Source organism: Myotis nattereri, assembly GCF_964212035.1.
Source record: "Myotis nattereri genome assembly, chromosome: 2".
Lineage (NCBI taxonomy): Eukaryota > Metazoa > Chordata > Mammalia > Chiroptera > Vespertilionidae > Myotis > Myotis nattereri.
In genome coordinates this window covers 100,312,050-100,337,406 of record NC_138076.1, presented here as the reverse complement: position 1 = coordinate 100,337,406, position 25,357 = coordinate 100,312,050, and the positions used below count along the sequence as shown (strand labels likewise).

General features: G+C 40.1%; 1 protein-coding gene across 8 annotated transcripts in view; it reads left to right on the top strand.

Annotated features, from left to right (window-relative positions):
- DCLK1 (doublecortin like kinase 1) overlaps positions 1 to 25,357 on the top strand; it is a gene marked incomplete at its 3' end in the record, with an annotated part of 550,874 nt that overhangs the window by 509,756 nt on the left and 15,761 nt on the right. For 4 of the 8 annotated variants that reach the window (XM_081083039.1, XM_081083043.1, XM_081083042.1 and 1 more), the window contains 5 exons: positions 1,796 to 1,873; positions 2,219 to 2,315; positions 7,211 to 7,291; positions 19,586 to 19,699; positions 24,858 to 24,931. In XM_081083039.1, the coding sequence (XP_080939165.1) occupies positions 1,796 to 1,873; positions 2,219 to 2,315; positions 7,211 to 7,291; positions 19,586 to 19,699; positions 24,858 to 24,931 (444 nt within the window). The remainder of the gene's footprint in view (positions 1 to 1,795; positions 1,874 to 2,218; positions 2,316 to 7,210; positions 7,292 to 19,585; positions 19,700 to 24,857; positions 24,932 to 25,357) is intronic. The other 4 variants (XR_013995514.1, XM_081083037.1, XM_081083040.1 and 1 more) reach the window with 1 other exon arrangement.

Below are 25,357 nucleotides of genomic sequence, written 5' to 3'. Positions count from 1 at the left end.
CTCTGAGGCTCAGCTCCAGCTCTGAGACCTCGGCTGCTGAAAGCAGGTATCTGGGTTTGTTTGGCTTCTATAATTGAAACACTGTTGGAACTCCAGCTCTGAGGCCTGGCTGGCTGAAAGCAGGTTTCTGGGGTTTGTTTAGCTTCTATAAGTGCAGCATTGTTTCTTAGACTACAGTTCAGAGGCTGGCAGCGGCAGGCGGGGAACCTTGGCTTCCTCCATCACTGGAGCAAGCAAGCCTCCTGTTCACTTCAGCCTCCTGGCTGTCGGCCACCATCTTGGTTGGCAGTTAATTTGCATATCTCGCTGATAAGCCAATGGGAAGGGTAGCAAAGTTACAGTTAATTACCATGTTTGTCTATTATTAGATAGGATAGCCAAGATTTGGGAGCAGCCTAAGTGTCTTTTAATACTAATAGATGAGTGGATAAAAAAGCTGTGGTACATTTACACAATGGAATACTACTCCGCCATAAAAAGGAAGAAAATTTTACCTTTTGTAACAGCATGGATAGATCTGGGGAGCATCATGTTGAGTGAAATAAGTCAGTCAGAGAAAGACAAGTACCATAAGATTTCATTCTTATGTGGAATTTAATGACAAACTGAACTACCAAGCAAAATAGAAACAGACTCATAGATAGAGACCAGGCAGACAGCTCTGGTGGTGGATGGTGTTGGTGGTAGGGGTAGGGTGGAAGAATTGAGCAAAAAAGAAAAAGAGAGACATAGAGAGAACTCAACAGTGTGGTGATTGCTGGAGGAGAGAGGAGTAGAGGTGGAAGAGGGTGTAGAGGGGATAAATGGTGATGGCAAAACAAAACAAAACAAAATACAGATGTCCCAAAAGGGTTGCTTTAGACTGGCAAGTAACTCAAGCCAATTTGTTTTGCTCCATGTGAGCAAATCCACTAAATATTTGCTAGGGGAAAGATGAAATCTAATTTTTAGGAAGAGGCTTGGTTATCATCCATGAGTTTTATTTATACAGGTCTCTATAAAGTGTCTCTATCCAAATATATATCTTGATGAGTATTAGCATATTGTTTGAAATAGGACTCGGAAGATGATTAAAGTAGTAGATGCTGTCAGTGCTCTATCTGTAAACCCTTAAGACCACCTATTTCATAACTTCTACCTGACAGTACCTGCAGCTCTTTTCTTAGGGGCTCCCTTGGGCTGCTGGAGCCTTCCCTGAATGAGTAGGAAAAAGGCTACAGTGACAAGGAATTAATATCCACCCCAGCAGTGATACCAATTACTATTGGGAATGAGTATATAGATACCCCAGCCTCCTCACCCTCCTATTGGAAAACTCTGAGGTTCCTGTTCTTCCACAGTCTCTCAGAGCTCCTAGGGAGATTCAGCCCCAGTTGCCCTCATTAGTAGCTGATTTGATAACTTCCCTTCCCTTCTCTGTCTCATTTCCCCACTCCTTAGCTGGTGTTTCCTGGGATCACCTCCCAAATAAATTACCTGTGCTTGAACATAAAAGTAAAATTGATATGACTATAATAAACCTTTTTGCTGAAACCCTTCACTAACTGATATCTGGATAGGAACCTAGCCATGCATTACGTTGATTTATATTCATGTACCTTAGATAATCTCTTTTTTATTATTCTTTTCTTGAATTCTGTTTACTTGGTGGGTTTTAATTTAGTGTTTGTTGTTGGGTTTTTGTTTTGTCTGGTTCAGTTTTTTTGGTTTAAAATAGGAGAATCACCTATTTTGCCATGCCCCACAATTTTGTCCTGGTCTGACTTTGTAATTCTGATGTCACTTACTTTTTCAGATATGGCCTCAAGGTAGACATCTGGGCAGCTGGTGTAATCACGTATATCCTGCTATGTGGCTTCCCTCCGTTTCGTGGGTATGGGCAGCAATCTTTTATCAGCACCAACAAAGCATTTCCCTATTCTCAGAAAGATCTGATCAGCCTGCAGCACAAAAAGACAATAATAAGAATTTGACTTATAACGTCTATTATTTTTTCATGTTGTGCATGCTAATTTACATGCCTTCCATATATCTTCTTCATATAATTTAGAAACTCATTTTATTGCAATTTACCAAAACTGTTCCATATTAACATTTTGAATTGCTTAAAACTCATTTTACACATTTAAGGGGAAAGGAAGGGCTTCAATGCTTAAGAATATCCTGAGTTGACATTTTAGTCCTATTTTTCTCTCACTGTTGTCGTTTATCTAAACAGAAGTGGTGATGACCAGGAGGTGCTTTTTGACCAGATTTTGATGGGACAAGTGGACTTTCCTTCTCCATACTGGGATAATGTTTCTGATTCTGCGAAGGTAGGTTTCTAGTGCTTTCCTCATCCTTATAGCCTGTGTGTCTTAATGGAATTGTTGATTCTGATTCATTATGTCCAAAAAGACTAAATGATATTGTAAATATGAGTTCTGAACAAATTTTATTTGTAATTGCTAGTTTTTCTAAGATTCAAAGTCATCAACTCATCTGTTTATAACCATCTCAACTTCTCAAGTGCCTCTGTTTCCCTGGCTTCATCTCTCCCTGCGATCATTCCCTTTACCCTGCTATAGGCTCTTGTCATGCCCTACCCACCCCAGGCTTCAGCCCACCTTAGATTTCTGTGCAGCTGTTTGTTTCAACTCTTTTAGGTCTTGACTTAATTTTATCTTCTCAGAGAATCTTTTCCAGAAGCACCCTGTTTTGAGGTGCAGTTCTAAAACCCTACCTGACTCATCTTATTTTCCTTGTCTGCTTTATTTGTCTCCATAGCACCTACACCCTTATGTCTATCTTGTATACCATCTAACTACCTTTCTACATAGATATATATAGGTGCATATGTTTTATTTGTATAATTTATTTTCCCACTAGAATGCAAATTCCATGAAGACAAGGATGTTTTTATTTTGTTCATTGCTCTATCATTAGTGCCTAGTCACCAGTACATAACTGGTACTCAATATACATAAATGAATGAGTGAATGAATGAAACAGTTAATCAAAGTAAAGAAGCTCAACATGGGTTGAAATGATTAAGAAATACATCATGAGGATGCTACACTTTAACTTGGATCTTGAAAGACAACCAGAATTTAGAGGAAATGGGGAACAAGGAATATGGTTTTCTTCAATTAAAACTAAAAGATCAACCTCTAAGAAAGCTAAAAATCTTTCGCTGAGGCATTAGTAGACTTTGAGATAAAAAAAAAACACGGAAAACCAAGATGGCGGCATAGGTAAACAGCAGAGTTTGCTGCATCGAACAACCACTTCAAAAATACAACTAAAAGACAGAATGGACATCATCCAGAACCACAGGAAGGCTGTCTGAGTGGAAATTCTACAACTAGAAAGAAAGAGAAAAGCATACCGAGACTCAGAGGAGGCACAGTGCGGAAGTAAAATACTAAGGTACAGAGGCACACATGGAGTGGGCTGGCGGCTGAGGGTGCGGTTGTCATTTTCAATCGGGAGGGAGTCTCAGGCTCTGAGCTCCAGTTCCAGGCGAGTCTCTGGGGACCCAGACTCATATGGGAGAAGCAGGACTGTCTGGCATCAGTCGGAACTCGAGGGCAGCTTTCTCTCGGAGGGGCTTGCAGCAATTGCTGAGAGACTGAGAAGCTGGGCCTCTGAGAGCAGCCATAACTGTTAGCCCTGCCCTGTTGATCCCGTAGGACCCGCCCTGCCCAAGCCCTGCAGGGAGGCTTTTGCTGGATAGCTTCAGGCAGAGGCTAGATTAGCACCTCCCTAGAGATCCAGGAGTCATTGTGCCTAGAGGTCAGAGTGGGACCATCCAGTTTGCAGCTCCTTGGATCCATAAAGGACACACTCAGGGGGCAGACTCAGTGAGCACCAAAGCCCCATTGAAGTAAGTCTTGCCCCAGAGGTGTGTCTCCAGCACAGAAGTTCTCCCACTGCAGACACAGCTGATTCTCACAGCCAATTGGCCTGGAGGTCAATTCCTCCCAGTGATACCTACAACAATCAAGGCTTAACTACAACAAGACTGTGCACAAAGACCACAAGGGGGTGCACCAAGAGTGTCCTCCTCAGGTAATTGGGGAGGCTGAACTACTGGGCCCTAGAGGACACTTAGCACAGAAAACCACTTTATCAACACAGGGAAGCATAAAAAATGTAGAGACAAAGAAAAAGGACACAAGTGACAGAAATGGAGGAAAGCAAACTACTGGATATAGAGTTCAAAACCACACTTTTAAGGTTTTTCAAGAATTTTCTAGAAACTGCCGATAAACTTAATGAGACCTACAAGAAATCTAATGAGACCCTTGATGTTGTGATAAAGGACCAACTAGAAATTAAGCACACACTGACTGAAATAAAGAATATTATACAGACTCCCAACAGCAGACTAGAGGATCGCAAGAATCAAGTCAACGATTTGAAATACAAGAAGCAAAAAACACCCAACCCGAAAAACAAAATGAAAAAAGAATCCAAAAAGACGAAAATAGTATAAGGAGCCTCTGGGACAGCTTCAAGCGTACCAACATCAGAATTATAGGGGTGCCAGAAGATGAGAGAGAGCAAGATATTGAAAACCTATTTGAAGAAATAATGACAGAAAACTTCCCTCACCTGGTGAAAGAAATAGACTTACAAGTCCAGGAAGCACAGAGAACCCCAAACAAAAGGAATCCAAAGAGGACCACACCAAGACACATCATAATTAAAATGCCAAGAGCAAAAGACAAAGAGAGAATCTTAAAATCAGCAACAGAAAGAAAGTCAGTTACCTACAGGGGAGTACCCATATGACTGTCAGCTGACTTCTCAACAGAAACTTTGCAAGCCAGAAGGGAGTGGCAAGAAATATTCAAAGTGATGAATGCCAAGAATCTACAACCAAGATTACTTTATCCAGCAAAGCTATCATTCAGAATTGAAGGTCAGATAAAGAGCTTCACAGATAAGAAAAAGCTAAAGGAGTTCATCACCACCAAACCAGTATTATATGAAATGCTGAAAGGTATCCTTTAAGAAGAGGAAGAAGAAGAAAAAGGTACAGATACAAATTATGAACAACAAATACACATCTATCAACAAGTGAATCTGAAAATCAAGTGAATAATCTGATGAACAGAATGAACTGGTGATTGTAATAGAATCAGGGGCATAGAAAGCGAGTGGACTGACTATTCTTGCGTGGGAAAGGGGTGAGGGAGATGCGGGAAGAGACTGGACAAAAATCGTGCACCTATGGATGAGGACAGTGGATGGGGAGTGATGGAGGAGGGTGGGATGGGAACTGGGTGGAGGGGAGTTATGGGGGGGAAAAAAAGAGGAACAAATGTAATAATCTGAACAATAAAGATTTAATTAATAAAAAAAAATCAGGAAAAGAAATAAATAAACAAGGGGATTTTAACCTTGGGGGAAAAAAAAGATAAAAAACACAACAAAATATTTTAGTTGATCTCTTAAACTTATATCTCTAGGCACTGGCTTAAATTTTTGAAAATTTGATCTTAAAAAGTAATTATCTTTTGATTATTCAATCTATATAACTTTTCTTTTGCTGTGTTCTGAGTATGAATTCAATTTAAAATATTATTCCTTAGGCCTGGCCACTTTCCATAGAAAAAATTATGTATATTGGGCCCAAGTTTCTTATATTATCCAACTGTGTAAGAATCTACCTCTAGACCTAAAGAAATTAGGGGAATTGAGAAAAGTGCCAGAAGAAAAGTGAAAACATGTGGGAAAAATCTGCTGAGGTGGGCATGGAGATGATTTCACCTGTGAACAGGCTTTTTAAAAACCTCTCCAACTCTTTCCATAACATGCCATCACTCCTTAAACATAAGAGCTGGAAGTCACTGACAGATAGGACTATTTCTTACACCCCCATGGCACCTGCCAAAGAGCATCACAGAAAATAGTTGCTTTAATAAGTCTTGGCCCAGATTAGGAAGTGAAGGTAGATCTTTGGCAAGATTAATTATCCCCACCCTGGCCAGTTTGGCTCAGTGATTAGAGCATAGGCCCAAAGACCAAAGGTCTCAGAGTTGATTACCAGTGGTTAAGGGCATGTACCATAGTTGCAGGCCCGGTTGCAGTGCAAAGGGGAGGCAACCAATTGATGTGTCTCTCTCACATTAATGTTTCTTTCTCCCTCCATCCCCCTCCCCTCCATTCTCTCTCTCAAAAGAAAAAAAAAAAAAAATCAATGGAAAAAATATCCTTGGGTGAGAATTTTAAAAAATAATAATAAATTATCCCCATCATGGAATGATACTCAGAGCCTATGAATGTAAGCAATGAGGAAATATGTATATAACCATGTTATTACATGGGAACTTCTAATTCAAAGTTGACAAATGTATGACAGACTCATCATTATAACCCAAGCTGTGCTTTTCTGGTCCAGATAAATTTGAACTTAAGGGGAAATTTTATTTATTTCAGAACCAATGAATCATTTACTGCTTAATAGGTCTATTTTATTTGTGTTGATTGATCTGGAAATTTTTGAAGCAATTTTTCTTAGAATTCTTTGGCTACTAAATATAGTTTTTGTTTTAACAACTAGCTGTTGGCAATTCTGTATGTCTTTTCTTATAACTTTCTTTCATACTTAAATATGCCATCCTGAAGTTGAGGGAAAAAACACATTTTTACGTTCAGCTGCCAAAAGAAAATTTAGTTAGTGTTTTTAAAATTTGATTTTTATATTAAATTAATTTAGAAAATTATTTTTAAAGTGAAAAATCCTAGAAAAATAAATGAATTTTAATTCTTTAACATGTGTATTTGTTTTTTCTACTAAAAATACTTTCATTAAATTGATTTTAATATTAATTTCACTTTATTTTTTCCATCCACCATAAGCTATGTTTTTATAATTCCAAATATTCACCTTTCCTTTAACTTCTAACAATATTAAGTAACTGTGGGTAAGTTGAGTTGATATATTAGTACAGTGTGTCCCAAAAAGATGTATACACACTTTAACAGCTGACAGCTTAATTTTGAAAATGAAATGTATTTTAATAAACACTGACTTTATAATTATTCAAAGTGTGTGTATACATTTTTTGGGACACCATATATTTAAGATTTAGAGCTTTTCTAAATAAAATAGAACTTCTGCATTTGAAAACACCCAGTGGGATAAAGGGAAAAAAGACTTACGGCTATTATCTTTGACCTTAAAAGTTAGACAAATAGAATTGAATGTTCCTTTTTACAGGAGCTTATCACCATGATGCTGTTGGTCAATGTTGATCAGCGATTTTCAGCCATGCAGGTCCTTGAGCATCCCTGGGTAAATGTAAGTGACTTCCTCTTTTCCATATATTTACAATTGCAGATTTCCTAATAATGTCACCTTCTTATTAAAATGTGTTTGTTACTTCCCCTAAAATATGCCATAGTAGTTGCAGGATTGCACACTTGTTCCACGAGGACCATGACATACCCACACTAATACGCACGCTCATGGTCCCTTACACAAAGTATTTTCTCTGATTCAGATGACACTGCCTTCTACTGGGGAGGGACACGTGATCACTATCCCCCACCCCACAATCTACATTCTGTGGCCCATATTAGGTCTGAATACATCAATAAAATGGAGCAGATTTTCTTTTTTTTTCTTTTTTTAAATATATTTTATTGATTTTTCACAGAGAGGAAGGGAGAGAGATAGAGAGTTAGAAACATCGATGAGAGAGGAACATCGATCAGCTGCCTCCTGCACATCTCCCACTGGGGGATGTGCCCGCAACCCAGGTACATGCCCTTGACCGGAATCGAACCTGGGACCTTTCAGTCTGCAAGCCGACGCTCTAGCCACTGAGCCAAACCGATTTCGGCAAGATTTTCTGAGTTAGTGCTACTTTTGTATCATTTCTGCCAAAAATACAAGTGACCAAATGGTTTCTACATACACCTTGGAGTCCTCCAAGCACTTCTCAAACTTGCCTCTGCTCACAATTTATCTGGGGATCTCATTAAAATGCAGATTCTGTCATAGTAGATGTGAGGCTCTGAATTTCTAAAAGCCCCCAGATGCTGCTGCCATTATATGAGTACCAGGGTCTAATGATATTTCTTTAGCTATGAAGGAATTTTTCAGTGCAGAGTCATTAGTGTTTGACCCCATGAGTGACTGAACAGCTTTGTTTTGAATAATTATAATTAATACTTATTGTGTGCCTAACTTAGAGTCTGCCCAGAATTATTTTAAGTACCTTACATACATGAAGTGATTATGTTCTTCCCGATGACTGTATAACCTAGATATAGATCCCAACTGACATATGGAAGTCCATAATAAGGTTGAATAGTTCTTACTGTCAGAATAGAAGACATACAGAATTGGATGTAGATATGGACATGGACAACTTGTCTATACAGGGGCAATTATAAAACTGCTAACTTTTGATATAAATTTTGCTATCTTCCCTATAGCTTTGAATGATTTGGCTATAAGTCAAAGGCAACAAAATATTCTACTTCTCTGAATTATCACCTTGGTAATTAGTTAAGTAATATTTTCCAAAATAACTAATTTTTTGTGATAAGGTATGATTGAAAGCATAGGGTTGAGACAGATTACATCTGAGATGACATGACATTGAGATCTTGTTCCTGGCCTGCCACTCGATGGCCATTGGACTAAGTTCCGGAACTTTACACATCTGAACCTGATTCCTCACACCCCACTGGAAGGTTATAAGTATATGACAGGAGAATGTATGTGAATATGAGCATGTATAGATAGATATACAGCTAAGGATTGTTTTAAATATTTTTATATTACAGAGCTTCTGCATTGGTATACCATTAAGTAAAGATATTCATTCCCTCAGCCCTTGGAATAGTTAGGCAGGCAACCAGAGTCCAGAGTGGTCACCTCCAGCCTCATAAACTTTGCATTTACTCCAGGGCCCTAAATGAAATTTATCCTTTTCCATGAAGTTGGAAGAGTTAGGAAGCATCCCATGTAAACCTTGTAATAAGCCTACAACATAGGCAGGATGGGTATTATTGTACCCACTTTACAGATGAGAAGATTGAGGTTATGGTAGGAGACTTGTCCAAAGTAGCTAAGTTTGTAATTGAGTTAATATTTGCAGCCAGGTACCCACACTCCAAGCCCATTTGCTTTAAACTCTTATGCACCACACTACACCTACCCTCCTTTTGTTGTATATGAAAGCACTGTGAATATTACAAAATACTTCCTATGTACATAGTCATCATTATGTTTGTTCATACAAGTTAGCAACCTATTCAAAGTAACTTACCTAGGTGCCATGCTTAGATGTACAGGGTGGAAGAGGCACAGACAGGCTCTCTCAATGGTAACAGCTGGTTCTGATTTATATGTATGCTATTTAAAAACCCACGGTCCACAAGTAGTCCAATTGCCCTAGAAAGACTAACACTTTCACCAGAGAATAAACCAGGGTCCTCAAACTACAGCCCGCGGGCCACATGCAAATATAAATATTGTATTTGTTCCCGTTTTTTTTTTTTTTTTTTTTTTTTACTTCAAAATAAGATATGTGCAGTGTGCATAGGAACGTGTTCATAGTTTTTTTTTTTTTTTAAACTATAGTCCGGCCCTCCAACGGTCTGAGGGACAATGAACTGGCCCCCTGTTTAAAAAGTTTTAGGACCCCTGGAATAAACCGAAAAGCTGAATTTGAAATGTGGCCTTTGCAAGCTTATAAAGAACCCATGGAGGAAAGAGATTCATAGATTGATTTTAGATTTTTAAGCATATTATTATCAGAGGATCACTGCCTATCAGGCCTGCTCTCCAGGAGTTCTGTCTGATAAAACCAGATAGTCACAGGGCAATGGGGGAAGGGCTATCCCCACCAGTCTCTGCTGAGGGTGCCATGGAAGGCTTCCTGGAGGAGGAGTCAGAGCTCCATCCTGGAGGAATCTGGTAAAGAAACATCCTGTGGAACCAGATCCAGCAGGATGTGAATATTCCTCTATAGTAATAAAAGGGTAATATGCTAATTAGACTGGACATCTTCTGGACAAAGCCACAGTGGCAGGGACTGAGGCAGAGGCAGTTAGGGGTGATCAGGCCAGCAGGCAGTGGTGGTTAAGGGTGATCAAGCAGAAGAGCCGTTAGGAGCCAGCAGTCCCAGATTGTGAGAGGGATGTTCCCTGAGGGGTCCCAGATTGGAGAGGGTACAGGCTGGGCTGAGGGACACCCCCCATGCACAAATTTCATGCACCAGACCTCTAGTATATAATAAAAGGCTAATATGCAAATTGGCCAAATGGCAAACGACCTGTCACTATGATGCGCACTGACCACCAGGGAACAGATGCTCAATGCAGGAGCTTCCCCTTGGTGGTCAGTGTGCTCCCATAGGGGGAGTGCCACTCAGCCAGAAGCTGGACTCATGGCTGGCGAGACCAGCGGCAGAGGCAGGAGCCTCTCCCACCTCTGCAGCAGTGCTAAGGATGTCCGACTGATGGCTTAGGCCTGCTTCTCACTGGGAGCGGGCCTAAGCCATCAGTCGGACATCCCCTGAGGGCTCCTGACTGTGAGAAGGCACAGGCCAGGCTGAAGGCCCCCCTCCAAGTGCATCAGTTTCTTGCACTGGGTCTCCAGTCTATATATATAAAGAGCCAGGGTCCATAAGGACCTAAGGCTCGACCAAACACCGGAAGTCAGTGCTGGGTTGCTGTGGTGACCCAGCACTGACTGTAGTTGGTACTGGCGCAGTGACCCAGCACTGACTGCCAAGGGGGCTGCGGATCAGGCCCGGAGAGAAGCCTGCAGACAGCGAGGCAGGGTCTGATCCACAGCTTCTGTGACAGCTGTTGATCAGCTGTTGCCTCTCTCTTTCTCTCTGGGCTTCCCCAGCAGCCACACCTCTGTTTCTCTCCAGGCCTCTAAGGGGGCTAATCAGCCCGACTCTTTGACCAGGCCCGAAGATAGGCCCAGAGACGCTCACTGGCATAGAAACCAACCAATCAGAACCTAATCTGGGTGAACTGTGAAAGCAGAACCTAAGGTGGGGGCTGAGGAGGGGTTTTAAAATGACTGTTTTGGCAGTATAGTGCATATGGCTGGCTATCAGTCCAGATATAGAGATTATGTATTTTTGTCTGCCAAGAGCAGCTCCTCCTGCTGAAAAAGGCTTTTCCCCCCATTTAAGCAATCCTATCCTATATAATCTAACTATACTAATAAAAGGGTAATATGCTAATTAGACCAGGTCAACTGGCTATCTTCCAGATGTCCGACTTCCTTCCAGACAAAGCCATGGTGGTGGGGGCCAAGGCAGAGGCCATTAAGGGTGATCAGGCCGGCAGGGGAGGGTAGTTGGGTGTGAGATCAGGCAGTCAGGGGATGGCACTTGGGGGCAACCAGGCTGGCAGGGGAGGGCCATTGGGGGCAAGATCAGGCCAGCAGGGGAGGGCAGTTGGGGGCAATTGGGCCAGCAGGGGAACAGTTAGGCATCGATCAGGCCAGTAGGGGAGTGGTTTGGGGGTGATCAGGCTGGCAGGCAGAAGCAGTTAGGGGCAATCAGGCAGGCAGGCAGGTGAGCGGTTGGGAGCCAGCAGTCCCAGATTGTGAGAGGGATGTCTGACTGCTGGTTTAGTCCCTATCCCTGTGGACATCTTCCGAGGGGTCCCAGATTGGAGAGGGTGTAGCCTGGGCTGAGGGATGCCTCCCCAGTACACAAATTTCGTGCATCAGGCCTCTAGTATACTATAAGATAACTTGGTGACTGTGAGCAAATTTTTCCCTTTATTTGAGGGGACTGGAATGCTCTTAAAAACACATAATTCCTTACTTTGATTCCAAACCATATGACCCTACATCAATAAATCCCAATAGTGGGGTAAAGAAAAAAAAAAGATTCTGGCTATTATCCTTGGAAAACTAAGTTGCTCATTCTTATTCCTAGGCAGTATATACATGTCTTAGCAGGAACTTCTACCTTCTCAACCTGTGCTGTACACATTTTCACACATGGTCCCACTTTGCTGACAATCAGGATCCACAGCTCCCTCTGGAACTTGGACTTCTGTTGTCATTTCAGTTTTCCCTGTTAGATTCCCTCAAAACATTTACTAAAAGCAAGGATAACATTTAAGGAACTATCTAGAAGACTGACAACTAAAAACATACCCTTTGTATAATTCCTATCTTATCCCATGCTATTTTCTGATACTCTACAGTGGTTCTCAACCATCCTAATGCTGCGACCCTTTAATACAGCCCCTCATGTTGTGGTGACCCCCAATTTCATTGTTACAAATTGAACATAATTAAAGCATAGTGATTAATCACAAAAACAATATGTAATTATATATGTGTTTTCCGATGGTCTTAGGCAACCCCTGTGAAAGGGTCGCGACCCACAGGTTGAGAACCACTGTTCTAGGATGAAGGTCCATCTCAATGTGTTAATTCTATGAACTATGTTTCACCTCCAATTATTTTACTAACTAGAGGACCAGTGCACAAAATTCATGCATGGGGGGGTGTATCCCTCAGCCCAGCCTGCACCCTCTCCAATCTGGAACCCCTTGAGGGATGTCCAGTGGGATTGGGCCTAAACGGGCAGTTGGACATCCCTCTCATAATCCAGGACTGCTGGCTCCCAACTGCTCACCAGCCTTCCTGCCTGATTGCCCTTAACTGCTTCTGCCTGCCAGCCTGATCACCCCTAACTACACCCCTGCCAGCCTGATTGACGTCTAACTGCTCCCTTGCTGGCCCGATTGTCCCTAACTTCCCTCTCCTGCCAGCCTGGTAGCCCCTAACTGCCCTCCCCTGCCAGTCCATCACCCCCAACTGCCCTCTTCTGAAGGCCTAGTCACCCCTAACTGTCCTCCCCTGCAGGCCTTGTCCTCCCCAATTGCCCTCCACTACAGGCTTGGTCACCCCCAACTGTCCTCCCTTGCTGGCCTGGTTGCCCCTAAATGCCCTCCCCTGCAGGCCTGGTTGCCCCTAACTGTCCTCCCCTGCAGGCCTTGCCCCCCACAATTGCCTTCCCCTGCAGGCCTGGTCACCCCAAATTGCCCTCCCTTGCTGGCCTGGTTGCCCCTAACTGCCCTCCCCTGCAGGCCTGGCCACTCCAACTTCCTTCCCCTGCAGGCCTGGTCACCCGCAACTGCCCTCCCCTGCTGGCCTGATCACCCACAACTGCCCTCCCCTGCTGGCCATATTGTGTCCACATAGGGGTGGTCATCTTGTATGTTGGAGTGATGGTCAATTTGCATATCACCTCTTTATTATATAGGATTTTACTAATGAGGAAACTGAAGCTCAAAGAAGTCTCTAGCATTAAGCTCAGTGGAGTCTCTAACATAAGGTCTGATACCTGGGTTTTGTACCCAGAGATTTTTATTTAACTGGTCTGCACTGGCGTTTGGGTATTGGGAATTTTAGAAGTTTCCAGGTGATTTCCTAGTGGAAAGGACTGATTTAAATAAGTCAAGGGTAGTTATTTAACCAATTTAAAACTTCCTATCACCTTCCTGGCCTTTCCATTTACTTCCTTTATTTCACCTACCTACTCTTTTGAAAAGATACCACCAAGCTAAAATATATTAAAAGAATGAAGAAAGTGAGGGGAAAAGAACAAAAACAAAACAACAGCCTGAATAATCTACCATGATGTCTCATGCTAATAAAAATCAGCCCTACACACAAAAATATATACTGTAAACATTCATCTCATGGTGCTGGCAGCATTTGTCAGAAAGTAAGAGAACTCTAGAGATGCTGTAATCGTATATAATAAAGAGGTAATATGCAAATGGTCATTACACCATGATGCATAACGACCGATCAGCAGGAGGGCAGGGCAGTGAGCTACATGGGGCAGAGAGCTACGAGCAGTGGTGGACAGGGCGGCCAGCTGAGGCAAGCAGCAGTGAGCTACTCATACACAGATTCATGCACAGGGCCACTATTAATAAGTAAAACCACTTATCCATATTCATAAATTGTGAATGATGACTTGGAATTCCACTTTCCATTTGGGCATCTTATCCTCTCCTTTCTCCAAGGTAGATCTTAATTTACTTCATATTTTCTCCCCAAGTGCAGTGTGAATTGTATACATAGAGGATGTCTAGGACTCAGCTGAAGGGAGTCAAAAGTCCTGGGGTACCCTCAGTGGTTAAGTGTCAACCTATGAACCAGGAGGTCACGGTTCGATTCCTGGTCAGGGCACATGCCATGGTTGCAAGCTCGATCCCCAATGTGGAGCATGCAGTAGGCAGCTGATCAATGATTCTCTCTTATCACTGATGTTTCTGTCTCTCTCTCCCTCTCCCTTTTTCTCTGAAATCAATAAAAATATATATTTTTTAAAAAGTCCTGGGGTACTGTGCAGTGGGGGATGATTAGCATGAGTCAAGGGGCCACACACTGGGATGTGAAACATAGCTGCTATTGAAGAGTGCTCTAGGGCACTTGGGATTGTTTAAAACTAACTTGGAATATTCTGGGGGTAAAATGCTCATAAATTTACAGATATTAATAATAGGGTCTGCAATGAATAGACTGAAAACTGGATCCATGATCCAAAAACAAAACTCCATGAGGGAGGAGGATTTTCTGAAGCATGACCCCTGGAATGGTCTCCCTAAGGAGGGAAATTCACTGAACCGAGTGACTTCATGTCCAGGCCTCCACCTCCTCCCCATCATCTGCTGGAGAAATGGAGACCAGGTCTCCTACAGACAGCTGTGAGAGTTCATTTTCCATTTTGCAAACTAATTTTGTTCTTGTCAGTTGCAATGCTCTGTCAAGTGGTGGATGGGAATTTCTAAATCAAAAACCACTAACCTCAAACCACAACCAGCCTCTGTCAAACAAGAAACTACTCCCAGAAACTACATACCAAAACGTATGGTAATAATACTATGACTATTTGTAACATACTTCCAGGTTTGTCACGTTTAGAAAATTCATAGCACATTTTTGGCACATAATCTATTCAGAATAATGGTGATAAAGATGTATATAAAAATGTATGTTTTTAATGGCCCTATTTATTTTATTGATGTAAGACAGTAAATTAACTAAATCTCCATCATCAATCCATATGCCTCAGGTACAGATTAGGTCCCAACAAAACCATCTGTTTATATCTTTTAATTCAATTATGCTCAAAGCCTTCAAAATCGATAAGAAACTACAGACTTTTTAGTTACTGTGGGGTGTGTGTGTGTGTGTGTGTGTGTGTGTGTGTGTTACCTTCTCTAGCTGAGATACCTTATTTCATTGGGAACAAATTCTGAACGGTTTTAAGATTTTTGAAGTCAAAAGCATCTTTTGAGGGTTTTTTCACTACTTTCATTACATTGCTTCAGCATGAATTAATAACCAAACATAAATTGAAAACTTCACTAGAATTTAAAGCTGGAGGCCTGAGCCCCTAGGATATAATATGTAAAAGAGTCGCTAAGCACAAATAGTGTGGTGAAGGCTTGGGAGAGGTGGGTGCGGGGAGGAGGTGGTCAATGGGGAAAAAAGCAAAAAACAAAAACAAAGGAGACATCTGTAATACTTTCAACAACAAAAAATAAAATTTAAAAATATTAATTATTAGTTAATTAATTAGAAGAGTTGCTAGGAGTCTTTACAGAAGATTAGGACCAGTGCAGGGCCAGGAAATGATAAGGAAGTCCATTGTGAGAGTGATGAGAGCTGGCAGGGAAAAGAACTCAGGTAAAGGGAAATTTCTGGCAAGGATGCCCAATGGTGGGGAAGTGAGGAGGCAGGACTGAGCATCAAGGTAAATCTTCCTCAGTAAATTACATAGGGACTGCTGCTATGAAATCCCAGCTGTTTTGTTTTTTTTTTCCTCTGTATGTGTACCCAGGATATTAAACACAACCTGTGCCAATCACAGACCCACACTGACCCAATGCTACTTTATGTCATCCATTGTTAGCTGGGGCTTCTAGCACAGCCTGCTCCACATGGGATTTGAGAGCCCCCACCTTAACAGGTTGCATTGCCTTATCTCAGATAAGTCTCTCCTTGATAGAAGCTTCTAACTGCAATCCAAAGGGCCTCCTGAAGTGCTCAGTATCACTTTAACTGACCTTCATTCAAAGGCTTCCCAGGCTCCATTCAGGCCTGTCCAAATACAGTATTCCATTTTTTTCAGCTCCTAATCTAACTCTCCCACCCTCTCACTATAGTGCCACTTTTATCATGGAAAAGAAGTCATTGAGTTCCTCCATTTAACACTTAGGGAGCCCTTTTGTAGCAGATATCATGCTAATGAATGCACAGAAGTTCTAGACCTAGCTGTGTGACCTTGAGCAAATAACCTTGCTGAGCCTCAGTTTGCTTATCTTTGAAATGGGACTGATAAGGCATATTGTAGAGGATAATCTGAGGATTAAGGAGATCATAGATGTAAATCATTAGCACACACCACAAAGCAATTAACACTTGTGTCATCTTCCTCTTTCTGCTTCTCTTTTAACTTGCCTCCCCTCCACCTCAAAACAGGCCTCACTCTTTCTCTCCTTAATTCATCTTGCACCAAAGACAAAGAGAAACCTACACTTCCCCAAGGCAGACTGCTTCGTTTCCCCCTCCATCCTGTGCCTTTTCCTGTCTTCCAACTCTTCCTTGCCACTAGCTTCTGACCCTGAAACTTCAAATACCCTCAAGGGTTTTTTTGTTTGTTTGTTTTTGTCTTAAAGAGAAAAAACTTTCCTTCCATCTGCTCCTTAAAAAATATATATATTTTATTGATTTTTTACAGAGAGGAAGGGAAAGGGATAGAGAGTGATAAACATCGATTAGCTGCCTCCTGCACACCTCCTACTGGGGATGTGACCGCAGTCAAGGTACATGCCCTTGACCAGAATCGAACCTGGGACCCTTCAGTCCACAGGCCGACGCTCTACCCACTGAGCCAAACCAATCAGGGCCCATCTGCTTCTTTATAGTCTAAAGCACATACAAATAACTGCCTGACATAGCCTGAAACTCTCCCAAGAGGTGACTGGAATTACATCTGTAATCTTGGGGGTGGGGCAGAACCCCAAACCTTGCCAGATATGTGAGACTAATATCTGTAAAACCTTCAGTAAAGGTACATCATTTCATCCTTTGTCAAATGTTTAAATATTCCTAACATTCTAACTTAGATCCCAAGGGCCTGCTGTTTCATCCACCATTTAAAAAAAGTATTTGCATACACCATTGAATTTGTCCTTGTGTTTAACACTTTGATTGGCATAATCCTAATCTTTGCGATTATCGCAGGACTTCTCTCCCACTAGGAGAGTTGGGAACTGGAAACTGTACTGTAAAACATCTGAGTAAAGGGCCATAGTCCTCCACACTTGCTACCCCCCTTACTAAAAAACTTTGCTTTATTCCTAAATAAGACTCCAGTCTTTGGATCTTTTTGGTATTCATTTGTGTCCTATCTTCTGTTCTTTCTCCTTTGTTTGCCATTACTCTCCCACATAAACTCTTAACCAGAGATAAACTGGTTGACTCATTGTTTGGCAAACATGCCCTGTGGCTTCCCACTCACATGCATCTGTACACCAAACCTCATGTTCCCTTCTCTCTACTTGTCAATATGTTCCCCATCATTTAGGACCAGGTCCAGTCCCATAATCCTCATGAAGCCTATGCTGACTGCTCACAAAGGAAAATATGCCCTGTCTCCTCTGAACTCTTTCCATGTTTCTAGCTAAGCCATAAGGCTATACTGCCTGGAACAGCTCCGTCTCATCTTGTTAACCTGTTTTATTATTTGACAAAGTGTGTCCATACTGTGTCTCCCGAGTAGTTTGCAAGGTTCTCTGGTGGTCAGAGACTGTTCCCCGCTCCCATCCCTAACACAGCAGGCACTTCATATGTCCCTGTTTCTCTTCCCTCCCCAAGTGTCATTTCACTGCTGCCTTAACTGACTTTCATTCCATTTCTATTTCTTTCCACAATACAGACTTTTAAAATTTTTTTGAATTCACTCTGCATCATTGCCAAACTTCCTTCCTCTAGATTTGGTTTCAGATGTGAGTCAATAAGCATAATAATTGTTTCTTCTTCTAGCCATTAATAAACCAATGCAAGAATATCATAAATTGAGAATCCACTGTGTGTAGAGCACTGAGCCAAGAGCCTCTGTTAAAGATTACAGAAAATGTGGAAGGCATGGTACAAAAGAACAAGAGTTCACCATATATATATATATATATATATATATATATATATATATATGGTGAGTGTATACATATATTTGTGTGTGTGTGTATATATATATAATAATATGTGTGTGTTATACTTACAAAATCACCTAGCATCAAAAATAATATATAAGTAGGGAGGCAAATATATAGAATAAATGAGCATTAGAAGTTTACAGAAGAACCATTAGAATAAGTTGTGTTTAATAGGGGAAAGTGTTTTGGAACAGGTAATTTGGACCCAAGTTTTGAAGAAGAAGAGCAATGACAGGGTACATGAGAGCAAAGCCCATGCCTATTTTTGCTCACCCTCATTTTCCCACCACTTACTCTAGTGCCTGGTCCACTGTCAACATGTTGTTAATATTTGCTGAATAAATAAATAGCCAAATGCTAAAAGAAGGAGTAGATCCCATGTGGAGAGTCCATGTTGTGCAAAAGAGTAAGCATGTCACGTTTGGAAAGATGGAGAGGAAGGGGAGAAGGAAAATGCTGAATGGCACTGAAGTCCTGCCAGGATCTTTGGTTTTAAGAGACAGTAACAAACACTTTATTATACATCCATTCATTTATTTTGCAAGTATTTACTAAGCATCTACAATGTGCCAAAGCACTATGTTAAGACCTGAGGGTTCCACAGTGAACAAAACACAGTCTCTGGTCTCCAAAGATTGTGCAGCCTTTTGATCATAATCTAGTAAGTGATGGCACATACTTATGACTTGGGTTATTGTTATTCTAACAGTATTGCTAACAAGGAGAGCAATCTGTGAAGCCTCCATCACAGACAGCTTTGGCAGAGAGCAGAAGCCTTAGTTAAAATGAGCTCCAAAGTGAAGTATGTCATAACAGATGATTTGAATGCTGCAAGGAGGATTTAAAACTTAAGGGAGAACTTTCTGCCTGGAAGGTTGTCTGGGTTTATAGAATGGCTGATTGAGTAGCTTGCAGGAGCCCAAGTGTGTCAGTCTTCTTGGGTATGGGTCTGAATGATGGGATAAGAGGGTAAAATTCTTGGATCAGAAAATAAAAATGTTTACATTGATGTTTTGTTATTGTTGTTGTCCAGATTAACTTGCTCTTTGACATATGTCTCTGGAGCTATGATTGAAATTATTTTATTAGAAACAATAGCAATAACAATTTTTATTTAGGGAACTCTGAGGGACAGATGACACACCAAATTAATTTTAGGGCAGATGTGGAAATGCATGAGACCTTAGAGCTGTACTTCTAACAACAGTGTTTAATGAGAAGACATTGACCAGTTTATTTCTGAAATCTTATGAATGTTAAGATCACTGCCTGTTACTAGGAGATCTTGGCCTCATATTCCTCATATCTCATTTTTTTCTTTTTCTCCTTCCTTTATTTCTTTCCCACCCTCCCGGCCCAGGATGACGGCCTCCCAGAAAATGAACATCAGCTGTCAGTAGCTGGAAAGATAAAGAAGCATTTCAACACAGGCCCCAAGCCGAATAGCACAGCAGCTGGAGTTTCTGTCATAGCAGTAAGCATCTGAAATATCCACCTATAACTTGTTTTAAAGCAATCCACCTAGGAGACAAGCATTATTCAGGAGATTCCACCCAGAGACAGCAGAATGGGTCATTTCTTTAGACAGCTCGACCGTTTAAAGCACTGAGGGAGCTTGGGGCTAAAATACATCACGTGTTTTTGCTGATGATTTCCCAGGTCGTCACATCATTATCCAACACCTCCAGGGTGTCTTGCAGTTTATATTAATTTCATGATTTATTTTTTAAAGCAGAAAACCTCCCCCACACTGGATTATGTGCCAATGCAAACTTTTGAGCTCTGAGGAAAGGAGTTCATTATATTCTTTTGCCAGGACCTTGGAGGGAAGGCAAGCTGAGAAACACGACATTGCAGAGAGAATTGGAACAGTATGATTCTTTGTACGAGACCTAAATGAAAGCCAAAACAGAGCAGAAAGGTTACACAGTAAGATTTTCAGGGAAATTGAATCGCTGTGAACACACAAAGAAATTACAATGTCTTGCTCCTTAGAAATTTCATTTTTAAAGTTGAAAGTCTTTTAACATTTAACATTTTATTGATGTAGCTACACAGATTTTTTTTTCCTGTTCTATACATGCAGACACACACTACATGCAATTTGAGAGCAGCTCTAGGCAAAGATTAAATTGGGTAGAAAAATAATGAAACCTCATACTTCCTGGTGTCATATTCTAGAGGCTATTCAAGTCCCAGATTACTTGTTTTTAATAATTTCATTTTTTTAACAGCATATTCAATGTGAAATCACTTAAACTGTTTTTCTTTTTAAACAAAGACATGAGACACTATGTTGTCCAATGGTAAAAAGTATTTATGCTACTAAATAGTACTTCATGCTCAACAGCAATACTAAATATTTAACTATGATTACAGCATTTTTGTTTTTATTTTTTATTGTGCTGGAGTTCCAGATAAAACTAAACATATGTAACTGATATATTTGATATAACCAACCCCAAATCTGGGTTACTAAATATTTGATAGGAGCTTTCAGATTTTGCAGATGGCATGAATACATGCATATACTTTCTGTACGGCATGCATTTCATGTTTTTTTATTGAACCCTTTTGTGAGTAACTGGTTCATGAGTACACTTGACAGTATGTATACCTGAATTTCAGTGCTGCTAAGGTCTAAAATTGCAATCCATTCTTCTTGCCCTCTGTCTTTAGTACTTCTAAGGAAATTCAATATAGAAGTACGTTGTCTTCCATGTCTTCCTAGATTGTCCGCATTCTTTATTATCAGCATTTTCTATCGCAATTTTTTAAAGTAATAATCTCCTGGTGGTTCTCAACTAAACCAGACACTCTATACTCTGTTTTCATCATTCATTCAAGTTATACGTCTATACCGAAACTTTTGATTCCACAATTTTATTTTGCAATGGACTGCCAGCACGCTTGTCCATGAAAAGGACTGTTTTTCTGCTCCTGTTGAGAGCTTACAGCTGCTAGAGAGGGTGCTTTCTCTACCACTCTAATTTTTTCCTGTTTTTATTTTTCATTTTAATTTGTCTTTGGTTAAATTTGACTGGGTTGCTCCATAATTGTTTGTGCATGGTATTCTGGGAATCTTATAATGACTAAGGACAGGAACTTCAGAACAATTTTCCAATGGACAATGACAGATATGAGGGGAAATCCTACTTTAATCAAACCCTGGATAAATTCCAAAACCTAAAACTTTATCTAAGTAGATTTCAAAAAAACTCCAGTTAGCATTTGAAGATCAGATGCTAAATAATTTTTCCCTAAATATCATAATTGGACCATTTTGAATGCAATTTAATATCAGTTTCTCAGATCATCACTAACATATTTCATGGAAACTGTACAAACTGGTAATAGACTTATAAATTATAAAATGGGCTTTGTGTTGCTGAGTTACCCATTAGTTGCATGCTTAATCTTCTTTATCCACTACAAATTTTTAAAAAAATAATTACCAACTTAACTAAGACACAAAATAATTAATGCTTTGGAGAAGTATCTGATAAAGTACCTTGTCAACTCTAAAGCACAATTTACATGCTGACTATTGGAATTAATATTTCAAGCATGAAAGAGAATATCACTAAATTTCAGAGCTGTTTCTGGAGAAACTGCCTTACCATCATATATGCACTTTCTCCAGGATGCTTTCCCCTCATAAATGTCCAAACTCTCCATGAGAACCTGGGGTGGGAGGGAAGGATGAGAGAGTCACCAATCCCAGAGCAAGGCTGAGAATTAGAAACTGGACAGTTTGGCTGCCTTTGTTATTATCTTTCAGAATGGTACTGGTTAAGTCCATTTACACTCTATAACAGTGTTCCCATTCTTAAAGTGCAAAAGAGGAGTCTCAGAGGACTACCACAAGAAAAAGAAACCTTGGAATTAAGTAATATTCCAACTCAAACTAAAGTATAACTGCAAAGGAACAATATTCTGTAGAAGGAATAGCCTTCATAAAAACCATTTGACAATTAATGATGTAATATAATTATTAATTCACCCACATGATTGAAATTTCTGTAAAGAATATAACACTGTAATGACTTCTATTTGATGTATATAGAAAAAAACTGATTTCATCATAAATTTTATTCAGACAGAATTTTTTTCCCATGAGCATGCATACTTCTCCCTGGAGGCTATCAAGTACTGTATTTTATTTCTTCTTCTTCTTTTCTTTGTACTTTATTTTAAACATCTTCTATTCTAGGACTGAATTTTTTACACTCTTTCAAATTTTTAAAAATACTATTTAGGATGTAGTATCAATCAGCTTTTGTTTTTTTCTTTTTTTCAGGAAATCAACAATTAAATCATTAGTCTTTAACTGGTATTTCTCTTTCTCTAGAAACCTAACTACCTGCTGGAGATTAATGTTGCTTACAAAAGAATTTGTTACATTTTTTCTTTCTCAGAGGAAAGAAAGAACCAACTATCATAACAGACTCTAGATACAGGTGTAATGTGTTACATGAGCATAGTTTAATATGCACTCGTGGTTCTGAATCTTAGTGTTTTTTGCTGGTGGTGTCATTTTTTCTTCTCTGCTTCCCACCCGCTACCTTATTGAGGCTGAAGAAAGGACAAATGACAACTTTATATTAAGGTTGCAAGAGGCCCTTGAATAGGCTAGAAAATTAACTATCAGCTGGAGGCTCACAAGGATCATACAGTCCTAAAAGAAAAAAGGTGTTCTTACATTTAGGTCAGGCAATGTGATTAGGTGGAAACCCACTGCTGTCCTTAAAAGTGCAACATTCTACTTCTCAGAAAGACTCCATTTTCCCTCTGCTACCTTTGCCAGTAGTTGGGAAATTAAAAACAAACAAATAATCAAAAAAAAAAAAAACCAACAGAACAGAAACAAGGAAACAAAAGGTTATTAAAATGCAATTTATAGACATAAAATGGAATTAGAGATGACATTTTAACGGTGGACTTCCTGATAGCTAAGGGAGGGGAAGGAAGCATTATTAGATTTGCTCAGCTTGATGAAGAACCAATGACTAAGATGTCAGTTTCAATTTATTTTTCCTCATTTAATCCTGTTTATTATTTTAACCAATAATTTCCAAAATGCTTTAAAGTTCTCTTGCATTTTTATCATGCAAATAGAGCATTTCCGACTAATACAAAAAATCCATACTAATCAGGGTGAAAATAATTGTGATACTGGGCTAGAGACGTGGTGTTAGTGACACTTGGCCTGTAGATGGCAATAGAGAACTAGGTACTAAGTGGCCATCTTCCCAGGCCTTCATCCTCTAGCAAAAGCACTAACAGTGCTTCGACTTTTTTTTCTAAAGAAAATGAAATGTACATTGTTTAAAAGATTAAAATCTCACATTGCTGTCCCGTGTACACTGGGAGAGCCTGGTTTATAATCAGAATACCAAGTCCTCTGAGGAGTGTTTATTTTAAATGCCTCCTGCTCAGCATCTACTTGAAATGCCTTTTGTGAATTTAGAGGTAGAAGCAGTCCTCAGCATCTCAGCGTTGCAGCATCGCCCTGCAGCATGACCACGCTTGAAAGCACTCATGAGCCTCCTGATAAAGAATGGGTGCAGCTTGTCCAGTCCTTGTCCAGTCGAGGGCAGATTGGGGAGTGGAGTGGTTACACAGCATGATTACTGTTTTTCAAATTTGGGACTGAATCTTTTATTCCTAGATAGCCAAAGGCTAAAATCCTATTCCAGGATGAACAACTTAGAGAACTTGTCCTGTCTCCTATTTATTGCACCTTTTGTTAATCATAAGTACTTAACTGTAATATGCATTTTTAATATGCAATGAAAACTATTTTTTATTTTCTATTTTTCATAGAGAAAATTTACTGCTTTACACTATATATTTTTAGTTCAGAAATGTAATTGATTTTTAAAAAAAGATTGTTTACTGATTTTTAAAGAGAGAAGGACAGAGAGAGAGAAACATCAATGTGAGAGCAGTCGGCTGCCTCCTGCACCCTTCTCTACCAGGATCTGGCCGAAATCCGGGCATGTGCCCTGACAGGGAATCAAACTGGAAACCTTTCAGTGCATGGGAAGATACTAAACCGACTGAGCCTCCCAGCCAGGGCTAGAACTGTAATTGATTTTTTTAAGCTTAGCTCTGATTTTGAAGATTAACTCTTAAAGGAGGAAAACCAATTTGCTGTAATTATGGGGATTCAAAACCTGATTCTCTTAATCTTTTATTTCATATTTATGAAGCCCTCAAATTTAAGCCTAAAGGGGTAAGATTTTTGGGGTTCCAATCTGCTTTCTCAGAGGTGGCTAAAGATGATGTCAGTATTTTATTTAATTGTAAAGCATTTTCCATTCTATAGAATATGAAAAGGTATTTATATTTTTTGAAATTGAGAGGACATTGTTAAATGTGCATTCAAAACCTGTTTGAGAAATTAGATTTTTTTCTAGCAAATGGCCTTTGAGTATTCATGAGAGATTAGTGTCTTTTCTTGTCTTTTTATTTTCAATGTGCAGACTTAGCATATTAGCTAGTCACCCCACAGAAGATGCATTATAATTATATTTCCATGTATAGTCAATGAAGAACAGCTTGGTCTGGAGTCTTAATTCTTTAGCACAATGTCGATCCACTGAGTTGCCCCATTTCTCTCTGCTCAGCTGGACCACGGGTTTACCATCAAGAGATCAGGGTCTTTGGACTACTACCAACAACCAGGAATGTATTGGATAAGGTATGAGATGGTGCAGCTCAACAGTCAGTGTTTCCATGGCAACGTGCTGGCAGTCTCCATTAACCAGTTCCTTCAGTGGATAAACATGCTTTTGATTTGTTATCCAGTCCATATGCTGCTTTATAGTTTCATTTTATTCTTGATTGAGATGCCACACCCCCTCATTCCTTTTTTTCACCCATTATTCACACTGACATTTGCCAGCTTTCTTTCCATTGCACATGCTCAGTATGAATTTCCCTTACAGTTAAAAGGACAGTATATTTAGTGTAAATGACAAAGCATTTTCCTGATGTTGCCAATTAAAGAATGACTTCTAGTGCTGTTCTGTCCCTTAACAAATGGAGCAACAATAGTGCCTTAGTGTATGTTCTATAGAAGTATATACTGTCATTTTAAAGTCATCAAGCCCTACCTTGAAATTAC